Genomic DNA, 12,957 nt, shown 5'->3' with positions numbered 1-12,957 from the left:
TTTATTGCAAGTTCTACCCTGACCCATAGAACTATAACATTTAATTAATATTTTGGAAGGATTTTGTAAGATCTCTTTTCTTTTTTCTGTGTAGAGATATCTTTGCAAACTACTTTTTTTCCCTCCTGAATTGGTACAATTTCTCCTTGTATATGTATATGAAATGTATATGGAAAAACTAAAAATAGAAGGTATTTTAAAATTAGGTTAAAAACTTTTAATAATATATGCTTTAAAAAGATAATTTTTTCTTAGGCTGCTAACAGGAAGCCTAGTCTGGACTGTATTGCCTTTTCATTTGTGTGGAATGCTGCAGTCCAGGTGGTTTGAGACCAGGATCATATTTATGTTTGTGACTCACAGTGAGCAATGTTTTTGTTATGTTCTCTGCATCCTACCATGTCTTAACCTCATAATTTACCTACCAAGGTGAACGTGATAGTGCAGATCAGTGTGCTTAAAAGTAAAATTTGTACTTAAAAGTGGACAGAATGTCTTAAGGAATGGACTTTTACTAGACTTATGAGAATTCTTAAATATAAATGGATATTTAGGTTTTTTAACTGCGTCCTGTAAAACTTGCATTGAGATGCTCAAGGTGACATTGGAAAGAGGGTGCAGTTTTCTCCTTCAGATGAAGAGCAGTGCTTTTAGGATGCATGAGAAACAATTACCTGTGTTCCAATTTCTGCAGTAAGTCCGGGCAGAGGCTTGAGATAACATCTGTGATAGTATTACCAGTTGTTACACTGTTCTTAATTCCATTCATTTTAAAAGCAACAATGAAGCCTTTCTTACCTACTAGATGTTTCCATAAGTGGTGGGGCTGACAGAGAAGTTTAGAAAATTAATGGCTTAAAGGTTTGTAAAAAACAGTAGAAAAATTCATTTAGGGAGATCTTTTTCTTAGCAGTTGGTTTCAGTAGAATTGCCATATTACTTTGTTTCCTGTAAGCATTAGCTAAATGAGTAAAGCATTGGTAATCTAATTTTTCTTAAAAACTCTCTTTTGAACAGTACTCTTGGGTTGTTCAGGTGCCAGGTTTTTGCTGATCTGCCATAAAGCTTTTCAGTAGGAACCTTTTTATTGGAACATTATTTATTGAACCAGTTTTCCAGCCAGCACAAGATTGTGCTGTGCTTCCTGCTGTCCTGTTTTAGGCTGAATAATCCGATGTCTCAGCCGTCCCCCATAGATGTGTTTCTTGCTGGGGGATTGGGCTCGATGGCTGTGTTTTGGGCAGAATTGTGTTTGCAGCCTTCCTCGTTTCCCATCTATGTCCTGTTTTTCCCAAGAGAAAGAGGTTGCCTTGTTGGAAGTGTCTAAAGGGTGAAGAACAGCCAGTCTCAAAGTCTTAACTTGTGTTAGGGTCACAGTTTGTGTAAATTTCTGTCACTGAGAACAGAAGAGAGGAAATAGTTCTTTCAACTGATATGATAAGAAGAAACCCTTCTTGTTTTGCTGTATTCAGTTTTAAAACAAAGGACAATATGTGATCATCAAAATTTCTTACACAGAGTTTGTTCTATTTCTTCTTACAAATAAGCGTATGATAAATACTGTGGGCTATGGCGATTTGGGTTGGGGTTTTTCTGGGTTCGTGGGTTTTTTCTTTTGGGGGTTTCTTGTGTGTTTTGGTTTTCTTTTTTTTTTTGTGGTGAGCATGAGTCTTTCAATCTTGCTTTTGCTTCTAAAGCACCATCTTGAAAGCATATGTTCAGTAAGCTGCTCATGCTGTTTGTGTGTTGAAACCCTTGCTGAAAGAGTGGCATCAAACTGATATCTCCAGGAGTTTCAATGAAGAATGTGTCTGCATTTCTCAGCACCAGTGGTTGCTTCTAAGTCAGTGTGTCAAATCCTCTTTTCCTTGGATCAGACTAAAGGATCAGACTAAAGCATCTTCATGTAAAACCAAATGGCTGTAGCAGTCATGGAGGGATTGAGAACATACAGATTGCTGGCATGAGCACAGAGACCACCCTTCTATTCCCCTAGGCTGATTAGAGTTTGCTGAGAGTTTTGTGATAGTACATTTCATAATCAGTTGTTAATGAAAAGCAAATGGGGAGACACACATCCGGAGAGCAGGAGCAGTGGTAGGTTGGTCACTGCAGTTGTTGTGTGCTGCCACTGCAACTAGAATGAAAAGAGGGAGGCAATAAAGACAATCTCTTAATTCTTGAAACCGTGTATCACCTGGGGAAGACACTTCCAAATTCAAGAGTAGTTGAGAAACTGAAACCTCTCCAGGCTGTCTTTAGGGAAACATGCCCAAAAGGTTTGAGAAGAGGAACACTTGTGTAACTGAGGGAAGAGAAAGGAAAAGGGAGTAACATCTATAGGCCAGTATAATTTTACAGCTGTTTGAAAAATGCAGAGCTTATAATAGCTGGGTATTGTAACCATGGGATGTTTTCTGTCCTGCAGGCACACATATCATTCTGTTTCAACACCTCCTGTCTGCCCTCAGAAAAACATAGCTGATGTGAAACTCCAGACAGGACCCACATCCATACAAAGCTCTGATGCAGTCATTATTCACCCTGGTGCTATGCTTGCAATGCTGGATCTTCTGGCCTCTGTTGGATCTGCAACACACCCAGAGGTAAGGGAAAAAAATGTGTGGTCTGAAGCTTTGGGAGTTGCTGGGGGAAGGGATGGCTGTGGGAAGTAGGAAAGCTGGTGATGTCCTCTCATTTTGTACTGAAAAACTAATATATTTCACAGGTTGAGTTGTATAACTGGTGGCATAGAGATCTGAAAGAAATTGCTCTATTTCATGGACTTTCTTTTGTTTATCTCTTTCAAACTCTTGTTAGTAATGTAAGTTTAAAGAAAGGTCTGACGTGGCCATCAGATAAGTTTCCAAGCACTGTGATTAATTCATGTTTTCCCTGATTTATCAGGTATTAATGCATACTGTGAGGATACAGGACTGAACATCTTATCTTGGGCTATGCTCACTGTTTGAAGGAGCTGGAATATGTTCTAGTTCTAAAGTTGTTCTAGTTAAAGTTTAAAGTTCTAAATATGTTCTAGTTCTAAGTTATACTGACTGCTTTGTACAATTCCCAATCCAAAATGTCTTTGTTTATGAAGGATTTGTTGGACATTTTTGGAAGTTGCTTATGGATTTTTTGTTTGAGATGTCTTCCCTGAAGAATACTTTTAATTAAAAAAAGAGTTCTGAAAGCTTGCAAGAATTACTGGGTTCTTATTTCTTGGTCTCTACTGGTCATGAGTGGGGTAACTTTCTGCCTTCATGACATAAATTTGACAATTATATTGCATATGTCTTTAGTTTTGTAGAGGTTATGGTGGTGGTGGGGAACAGAATGAAGCCTGTATAATCCAAGGGGAAGTAGTTAGCAACCTGATACACAAGTTAAACACTCACAAATCTATGGGGCTGATGGAATCTGCCCAAGGGTGCTGAGGAAGCTGGTGGAAGTGCTCACTGAGCCACTTTCCATCATTTACCGGCAGTCCTGGCTAATCAGGAAAATTGCAGCTGGCTGGAGTTTAGTCAGTGTGATTGCCCATCTACAAGACTGGCCAGGAAGATCAGGGGAACCACAGGCCCCTCAGTCTGACTGCAGTGCTGGGGAAGGCTATGGAGCAGATCATTACACATCCCATGCTGCAGCATGTACAGAACAGTTGTGAAATCAGGCCCAGCCAGCATGGCTTTATGAAAGGCAGGTCCTGCTTAACTAACCTGGTCTCCTGTGACAAGGTGACCTTCTTGGTTGATGAGGGAAAGGCTGTGGATGTTGTTTACCTGGACATTAGTAAAGCTTCTGACACTGTTTGCCACTGCATTCTCTTGGAGAAACTGACTGGTCGTGGCTTGAGTGGGTGGACTCATTGCTAGGTTAAAACTGGCTGGGTGGTGGTGAATGGAGTCACACCCATCTGGCAGATGGTCACCAGTGGGGTTCCCCAGGGCTCCGGACTGGGCCAGATCTGTTTAGTATCTGTGTTGATCTGGACGAGGGAATTAAGTACACCCTCAGTCAATTTGTGGATGGCACCAAGTTCAGCCAGAGTGCTGATCTGCTGAAGGGCAGGAAGGCTCTGTAGAGGTTGGACAGGCTGGATTAATGGGCTGAGGGCAATTGTGTGAGATTGCCAAGTGCTGAGCCCTGCTCTTGGGTCGCAACATCCCCAGGCACTGCTACAGGCTGGAGTGGCTGGAAAAAACCTGGGAATGCTGGTCCTACAGTATGAGCCAGCTGTGCCCAGGTGGCCAAGAAGGCCAATGGCATCCTGGCCTGTATCAGCAAGTGTGGCCACAAGGACCAGGGCAGTGATCATACTTGGTACTGCTGAGCCTGTACCCCAAATCCTGTGTCCAGTTCTGGACCCCTCACTACAAGAGAGACGTTGAAGTACTGGACCCTGTCCAGAGAAAAGCAGAGGAGCTGAGGAAGGGTCTGGAACACAAGTCCTGAGAGGAGTAACTGAGGGACCTGGGAGTGTTTTAGCCTGGAGAAAAGGAAGCTCAAGGAGGTTCCTTATCTCTCTCTAAAACTACCTGAAAGTAGGTTGTGGCAAGGGGAGGAGCAATCTCAACATGTCAAACAAGTGATAGGCTGAGAGGAAATGGCATCAAGTTGTGCCAGGGGAAGTTTAGGTTGGGTATCAGGAAAAACTTCTTTACGAAAAAGGTTGTCAAGCACTTGAATGGGCTGCCTAGGGCACTGTTTGAGTCACCAGGCATGGAAGTCTTGAAAAGACATGTAGATGTGGCACTTGGGAGCATGGTTTAGTGGTGGGCTAAGCCATGCTGGGTTAAGAGTTCAACTCGGTGATCTTAAAGATCTTTTCCAACCTAAATGGTTATGTTTCTAAGTTACTAGGAATAGCTTAATAGTCACAAAAATACGAATTTCTAGTTCTCTCTAAGCTGGCTGTCTTTGCTGGTGGAAAATAGAGGTTAGTTTAACCATTCTTACCTGAATTATTTTTCTTGACCATAGTTCTGCTAATCCTTTGTATAACTAATTACCCTTTTTTGTGCAGAGTGTTTCTTCACACAGACATGCACACACACACCCCCTGAAAACACACAAGTGCATGCACTTATATTTAAGTATAGTTAATTTTCTGTATTTGTTGCTAATGGTAGTTTCTTTTCAATTATTATGTATAAAGCCTTCTATTTTCCTCCTCAGTTTGCATTTTCTCAAGCCCTGTGCTGTTCTCTTTTACAGCATGCACTGGATCTGCAGCTGGCAGTGGCCAACATCCTGCAATCTCTGGTGCATACAGAGAGAAACCAGCAAGTCATGTGTGAAGCTGGGCTCCATGCACGACTTCTGCAAAGATGCAGCGCTGCTCTGGCAGATGAGGACCACTCCTTGCATCCACCACTCCAAAGGATGTTTGAAAGACTGGCCTCCCAGGCTCTGCAGCCCATGGTGTTGAGGTCAGTAGGATAGCCCTGAAGTTCAGTTGGACTGAGGCCTGCAGCCTGCACTGTCCCTGGCTCGCTGTAAATGGCTGGCAGCGGTAGAGAGCCTTAGTGACCTGATGTGGTAGAGATAGCACAATATCCCATTTTTTCTCATCAAATATGTTGTCTCTTGACAGAGAGAGACTTTTTACCAGGGCTTGTAGTGACAGGAGCAGCGCTACAGGTTTTAAAGTGCAAGAGGCTGGATTTAAATTAGACTTGAGGAAGACTTTTTTTTTACAGTGAAGGAGGTGAGACACTGAAGAGGTTGTCCAGAGAAGTTGTGAATGTTCTATCACTGGAGTTGTTCAAGGTCAGGTTAGACAGGGCTTTGAACAGTCTAGTGTTAGTGAAAGCAGTACCAGCCCACAGCAGAGGGCTCAGACCAAATGACCTTTAAAGGTCCCTTCCAACCCAAACTGTCCTGGGGTTCTGTGATCTCAGCTGTAAGAGGGAATTTAATTGTATTATTTCCTATGGATCACTGGCTGGCTGACCTGTAGCCAGGACAGCTGCTCGGTTCCCCTCAGTGACATGTAGCTGTGTCAGAAGGGTTTCTGCAAGGAGCCCTCTAGCTCATAGTCACATTACAGGGGCTTAAGCTTCTCTAAGCAGAGACACTGATAACCTGGGTAGCTCTATAGTGAGATAGTACAGTTATCTAGAGATACAGGTGTTGATAGCTGTGAAATGATTCCCCCAACCAAATAGGGCACACTGGTAAAACAAAGCTGAAGTTGCTTACTTCAGCCTATGATCTGCCTCTCCAGAAGAGTTCCCCTTGCTGGACATGCATCATTGAATGTCCTGATGTTCTCCTACAGAATGCAGCAGCCTCCTGCCATGTTTTCAAATGATGAGAAGGGAATTATCAAAATTGCTTTGTTTTATGATAAATTACTTTATCACAATTGCTTGATTATTCAAAATAGTGTCAACTTTTGAGAGCATGTGTTCCAAAATTAAATTGTTTTGAATGGATCAAATATGTTATGGATCATAATTATGCATTGGATAATTTTCTTAGTTAAAAGTTATGTTTATTGCAAGCAATTACTGTATTTTTTTTAAGTGCTGTTAGATTTGGTGCCACTATAGGCAAATAAGTAGAGAAAAATACTTCCAAATATTTTTTTTCTCTTTCTCAGGGAATTTTTACGCTTGGGAAATCCTTTGAATTGCGGAGCCTGGGACAAAAAGTTGTTGAAACAGTACCGAGTGCACAAACCCAGCTCACTGAGTTTTGAACCAGAAATGAGAAGTAGGTGCTGAAGTGCTAAAAATGTGTGTAAATAATGTTTCACTCATGTCCCCCAATTGCATACCTATTTAAAATTTTTAGATAAGCATTCATAACAACCCAACTTTACCCCAGCTTTGTATGAATGTGAAATCATCAGAACAGTTGGACTGGAAAAGTTCTAAAACCAGAGGGGATGTAGTACTTATATTGAATATATATCCAGCAAAGATTATTACAGGTTTTTATTTTAGGAGGTGACTGTTAACTATGGTAGTAGTTATTTTTAAGTCTTGAGTAGGTCCTGCATTTGTAGTTACTTAGCATTATTTTTTCTCAGCTACTTTCATGTGCACACAACAAATCATTATATCTGTGTAATATGTCCCATGGGTTCAGTAAGGTGTCAGATAAAATAACTGCTCAATCTCCTATTATTATCCATGAGTTCTAGAGCTTGGGAATGGCTATTCATGTAGTATAGGAGAGTCTCAGTAAATTATAATACAAAGAAATTGTTGAAAAGTTTCCAAAGCACAAGATATTTATTTCTGTGTGTCAGCTTGGTCATTATATGGCTGGCTGTAACATATCATTAAAAATACCTTAGTTGAAATTTTTGAAATATTTAAAAGAAACTAGAAAGTGTCTTAGATGATACTGGATAAGCATTAAATCATGAAATAAATAAGCAAAATAAATTAACTGAATTTGTGTTATATTATCATGTTCAGTAGATTTTAAAAGAAGGGAGAAGAAGAGACATATATATAATTTGCATTAGAGTATTATCACCAGGAAAAACAAACAATGACAATGTGAGACTAGAAAGTTTTTAGCCTAGGAAAGAGAATGCAAAGCTCCCTGCTGAATACCACAAGTTATGTTAAATTGCCTAAGCTGAATTTACTTTCTGCTCACTAAGAGCTCTGAGACTGCATCTGAAAAAGCACAAAGCAGAATTTTCCCTGCTTGTTAAGTCAGGTAGCAGGAATGCATCTGAAGAGGAGCCTCTGCAAAAAGGACACCGTGCTGACATGAGATAATGGGGAGGGCCTCTTGAATTTACCACAAACTTTCCTTGGTGTGTTGTGCAAGATGCCCATCTTTCTGCCTTGGTTGAGCATTTTTATAATCAAAGCAATGCTGCCCACCTCATTATCTTATGAGAGGCTGAACTAGCTGACAATGTGTGGACAATTCAGCTATTCCACCAGACTTGAAAGGTCCAAATAAACAGCCTGAAAATGCCTCCCTTTTGCAGTGCTGTATTGCAATGCTATATTGTTTGTTGGCTTCTCCTGTAGATAGCATGGTCACCTCCATGGAAGGTCTGGGTCCTGACAGCGTCTTCGGCGCGCACGAGGACAGCCGCTATCGGATCAGCAAGAGCCTGCTCAAGCCAGCAGAAGGGAGCACAGTGCCCCTCACCAGAGTCAAGTGTTTGGTCTCCATGACAACCCCACATGATATCAGGCTTCACGGATCATCGGTGACCCCAGCGTTCATCGAGTTTGACACATCTCTGGAAGGGTTTGGGTAAGGTCCTGCCGTGCTCTCAAGTAGCGTGGGGCACAGTGCAGTATTTGCTTGCTTCCTGTTTTCCCAAAGGAATGCTTTTAAATTTTAATAGACTGTTTGCAAGTAAGGAACAAATGAACTCTTTAAAGAGGAGAAAGGAATGCTTCGAGTCACAAAATTTCCACTTTCTCATTCATTAATATCCTGATAAAAAATGCTTACTTGCCATGTGTGAAAGTGAAAAAAAGAAGTATGTGTCATTGATGGGACCCTCTCAGTTCTGGGTTTCACATCTCTTTTAAAACAAAGGAATGCCAGCATACCCTTGAAGGGTTGCTGAGATTTATGTATGACATTTGGATGGTGCAGGTATTCTGAGACCCACTTAAAATTGCTGAAAAACATGAAAATGTGAAATTGCATCAGAAATACAAATGAAGCAGAGAAGGCAGCTATGATGAGTTCAAAGAACTGAAAGAAATTTAGTAGTACTAGCTGGAGTCATAGCCTGGATATCATGCTTAGCTAATTTTTTTTCTTTTAGCATCACTTACTTGTTTTTCTCTCTCTAATTAAACACCTGCTGAGTGAAGCACTTTTTGAGGATCACGTAATATGATTTAACTATTCAGAAGATGAAAGCATGACACCATTCTCAACATCTGTTTAAGGAAAATGTTTGGTCTTTTTGGTTACAAAAATGGAACAGAAAAACTTGAATACTTGAGAGCTCTGCTGCTGTCTGCATTCTCTTTTCAGCTCTGTAAAGCAAGGATGCAGCCTCCATTTTCTATCTAGCCTTAATATCCAATACAGTCAGGGACAGACTTATTTTTTTAGTAAACAAGTGTTACTCTAATCTGTGTTGTACATCCTTCATAAGAGAGAAGAAAAGAAAATTGTCTGGACCTAAGAACTTGAAATAGGCTGGCAAAATGAATTTTCATTGTGTTTGCTTCAGGAGATTTGTGGGTACTGGTAACATGTCCAGAAGTAACTCACATTATGCAGTTGTGACTTCTTGTAATTTCAGCAAGTCATCTAAGAAGGCTTCTATAATAAACTAAAAAAAAAAATTAAGAACATTTTTCCTTATATTGATTTCCATTGTGTCCACAGCATCAGAGGCTCTTGTAAGGAGCCAACATAGCTAAGTTGGAGGAATATGATGTTAGCGTGAGAGCATAATTTCTTAAGATAGGAACATCATTGTCTCCAGTCTCCAGATCCTTTGACTATTTAGCTGATCCAGTCTCTTTAGAAAGTTCAGAACAACTCAAGGGCTGCTGCAAGATGCAGGTTCCCACAAGGGAACATCTTAGGCTATGGAGTCATGTGGGCATGACTCTATACCTTCACACCAAAGGCTTACACCGCCAAAGTTCTTTATGATAGAGATAATTGAGACTCACAATGAGCAGTCTTGAGAATTAATTCCTATTTTTCATTACCACATAAGTCACAAAGCGTGTGTGCATATGGTATATTTTCCTAAGCCATTTTTGTTTGTATTGAACTCCACTTACACTGACTTCCATAAACTCCAGTGTGTTACTGGTCTTGTGTTTAACAGCTGCCTGTTTTTGCCAAGTCTGGCTCCCCACAATGCACCTACAAACAATGCTGTTACTACAGGACTTGTTGATGGTGCCGTTGTGAGCGGAATTGGAACTGGTGAGTATCCAGTATAACTGATAACAAAGTGTGTTTGTATCTGATGTTTAGTTCTCTTAGACTTCTAAGAGAAGTGTCCAGCACCATACTTCTTGGTTAGCCATGAACTGATAGTATGGTGTTGGACACTGTGCGCCCACAATCAGGAACTTCTTGTGTCTTTTTTTTTTTAATGTGTTTCGGTTGCCCCCAAGACAATGAAAAGCAATATAAAATATAAATGTGTGATTGCTTTAAAATGCAAAGCTTAAAGTGGAAGGCTAAATTGTAATCAACCAACATGTATGAGTAATAAGACAGATGCATTAAGAAAAAGTTGAGGTCGTAGCGTGTAGAGCACATAGGAAATGTGGAGTGAATTGCAATGCTGTACTTGTGACTTTGTTCTGCTGAATCCTTGACTGCATTTATTACAAGTGTAGTTGCACACACCATCACAAAAGCCCCATCTAAATTGCTTGCCATCACTTTTACATGTTGTTGTGGATTTTTCACCCTACAGGAACCGGAATGCTTAATTAAAAGCTGTGGGATTAATTGAACATGGTCACTTAGTTAAAAAAGTTAAGTCTAAAAACTAAGGTGAAGGCTTACTGCACTAAGATAGAATTAGTGGGAGCATCCTGGGATATCAAGTGGAGTTAGATATATGTGGTAGAGAGATATTCCCTTAACAGAGGCCTCTTCAGCATCTGAGAGAACACAGCTAGTATTAGCTGAGCTGATATGAAAAAAGGAGCAGGATTGAGTAGGTATCCTAACTGCAGCTATGTAATGGGCTTCTTTTTATTTTTAGGTGAAAGGTTTTTCCCACCGCCATCTGGTTTAAGCTACTCAACTTGGTTTTGTATTGAACATTTTAGTACACCTCCCAATAACCATCCTGTGAGACTCCTCACTGTAGTGCGGCGTGCCAACTCCTCGGAGCAGCATTACGTCTGCCTTGCCATTGTCCTCTCGGCAAAAGACCGCTCACTGATTGTTTCAACTAAAGAAGAATTGCTTCAGAATTATGGTAAGAGTTGTGCCACATCATCAGCTAATGCTGGCAGTATTATAGGGATGCAACAGCAAGTTTTCTTTAAACCCACTATCCAGAAGAATTGTGTGCTGGAACTTTAATTACTGCTTCACCAGTTCCTGATTTTTTGACAATGGAAAAATGCAAACTGTAAACATTAATTTATGGGGCTTTTATAATTTCCAAAGAAGGTTTGATTTCTGTATATAAAAGAAAAATTTTTGCCAAAACCCCAGGTAATAAGTATTCAAGAGAGGGATTACATCATTGATTTTGAAAGGTTTTGCCTTTGATTTATATTGTGTCATTCATTTTAGACATCATCTTTTGAGGTCTTGATGTGTAAATTTTAAATGTCTTTGCTTTGAAGAAGTTTGGAAATAGTAAACTAATAGGTTGAAGGCTTTTTCAGTCTGGATAGTCCCAGTACTGGAGGGATTTTTGAAGGCAAGCAGTCATTCACTTCATTTTCTAATGCTGTGGTCAGTTGTCAGAAACAGTTTGTATCTCCATTCAGTATCTGTGACCAAAGGAGGAATTACAGGAGGTGTAGTGAAGATCTAAGTGAAGCTGGTGATACCAATAAATTTGCTAGAGAGAGCTATCAGTGCACTCAGGGGCTTGAGGATGAGCTGTCTCCAGCCTTGTCCTCCATCAGAGCCTCCAAAAGTGGTTGGTTCTGACAGGCTGTTGCACACTGAGTCTGTGGAGGAGCTGAGAGGAGCAGGGCAGCCTTCTGCGTGTGTTTCAGGCTTAGCTCTTCACCAACCAGCCCAAAGGGTTGTCAAAACCTGTTCCTGCTTCTGTTCTTTACTTATGAGTAGGCAGCACTAATAAAGAGTTTATACAGTTGTTGTTATTAAAAAAAACTCTCACAAACAACTAAGCGAACTGTTACCATGAAAGTAAGGAATAATCTGTAAGCAGACATTCACATCATTAACTGCAGCAGTCTCTCTTAGTAGAAGTCAAGTTCAAAACCTGAAACTTGAGAGTTGAAAACCCGTAGTGTAAAGTAGGAATTAAACCTCCTAAATTACAAAGATACTGACAGTACTTTTTCTCAGAGGACCAAATTCTTAGAGAATGAAGGAAGTTTATCTTCACACTAACTGCTTTAGCCTGCACTGAAGCTATAGTTCATATGTTTCTAGTTTAGTGAGCACCTATAATCAAACTCCCTGAAAGAGACTGGATTTGAAAAGGCTTTGTCAGAGAAGATGTGAACGTTTCTGACTATCAAGACTGTTTTTTACTTCAACCAGGACACTTTGCTTCACTCAAATGCTACCCTGTTGTGTCTAAATCATAGTTGGTGGTGTACTGTTGAGTGCTGAGCAGGTAGGGACCTGAAGAACTGAGACTGGAAGTGTTGTGCACAACACAGGGATTGGAAGTGCTGACAGTCTCTTGTAAGAGTAAATGGGATGATGGGGTGATTTAAGGACCCTTATTGAGAGCAAGAATTGTGATTAGAGATGTTTGGCTAAGAAAAAGAATTTGAGATTATTTTTTTTATCTGAATGTTAGTTCTAAATACTCTGCTTTTAACATTTTCCTTGTGCTGTTTCTAAAGAAATGAGTGTTCTCCCTGTGCAGGCAGCTGTTGTGGTAAGAGGATTAATGGTTTCTTTTCCTTCAGTATGAAAGAATGAAGAGAGATTTGAAAAGTTCATGGTTGAAACATTCCCTGGGTTTTGGGGAATTTTTTTTTCTTCTTTCTGTTGGGACAACTTTTAAGTAGAGTAAGGGTCATTTTTGTGATGCAAAAGTGGGAATAAAAAGTCTGGAGTATGGGTATCATTCTCTCCACAGTGTGAGAAAGGTGAAAAATAGCACTGTGGGTTTGGGGACACATCTGTTGGTTCTTGGTGACTGCTACTGTAGAAACTTCTTCAGGAAAACAACAAAAGATCTTTCTGTAACTTGCATGGCAGCAAGAGAAAGTAAAAACTTGAGCCAACTAGTAATTCCAGCTAAAATTCTAAAGGGAGGGGAGAAGGTGAGAGGTAAAAATACAATTGTCAAAAGTCTGAATATAT

At 40.3% G+C, this 12,957-nt stretch overlaps 1 protein-coding gene across 9 annotated transcripts in view; it reads left to right on the top strand.

The window, feature by feature from the left end:
* Nucleotides 1-12,957, top strand: part of WDFY3 (WD repeat and FYVE domain containing 3) — a 153,170-nt gene that overhangs the window by 88,031 nt on the left and 52,182 nt on the right. For all 9 annotated transcript variants that reach the window (XM_030947533.1, XM_030947540.1, XM_030947538.1 and 6 more), the window contains 6 exons: nt 2,429-2,606; nt 5,218-5,432; nt 6,608-6,720; nt 8,007-8,238; nt 9,794-9,894; nt 10,691-10,909. In XM_030947533.1, the coding sequence (XP_030803393.1) occupies nt 2,429-2,606; nt 5,218-5,432; nt 6,608-6,720; nt 8,007-8,238; nt 9,794-9,894; nt 10,691-10,909 (1,058 nt within the window). The remainder of the gene's footprint in view (nt 1-2,428; nt 2,607-5,217; nt 5,433-6,607; nt 6,721-8,006; nt 8,239-9,793; nt 9,895-10,690; nt 10,910-12,957) is intronic.

This window comes from Camarhynchus parvulus, chromosome 4 (genome assembly GCF_901933205.1).
Source record: "Camarhynchus parvulus chromosome 4, STF_HiC, whole genome shotgun sequence".
NCBI lineage: Eukaryota > Metazoa > Chordata > Aves > Passeriformes > Thraupidae > Camarhynchus > Camarhynchus parvulus.
This window is presented reverse-complemented; position numbering and strand designations above follow the sequence as displayed.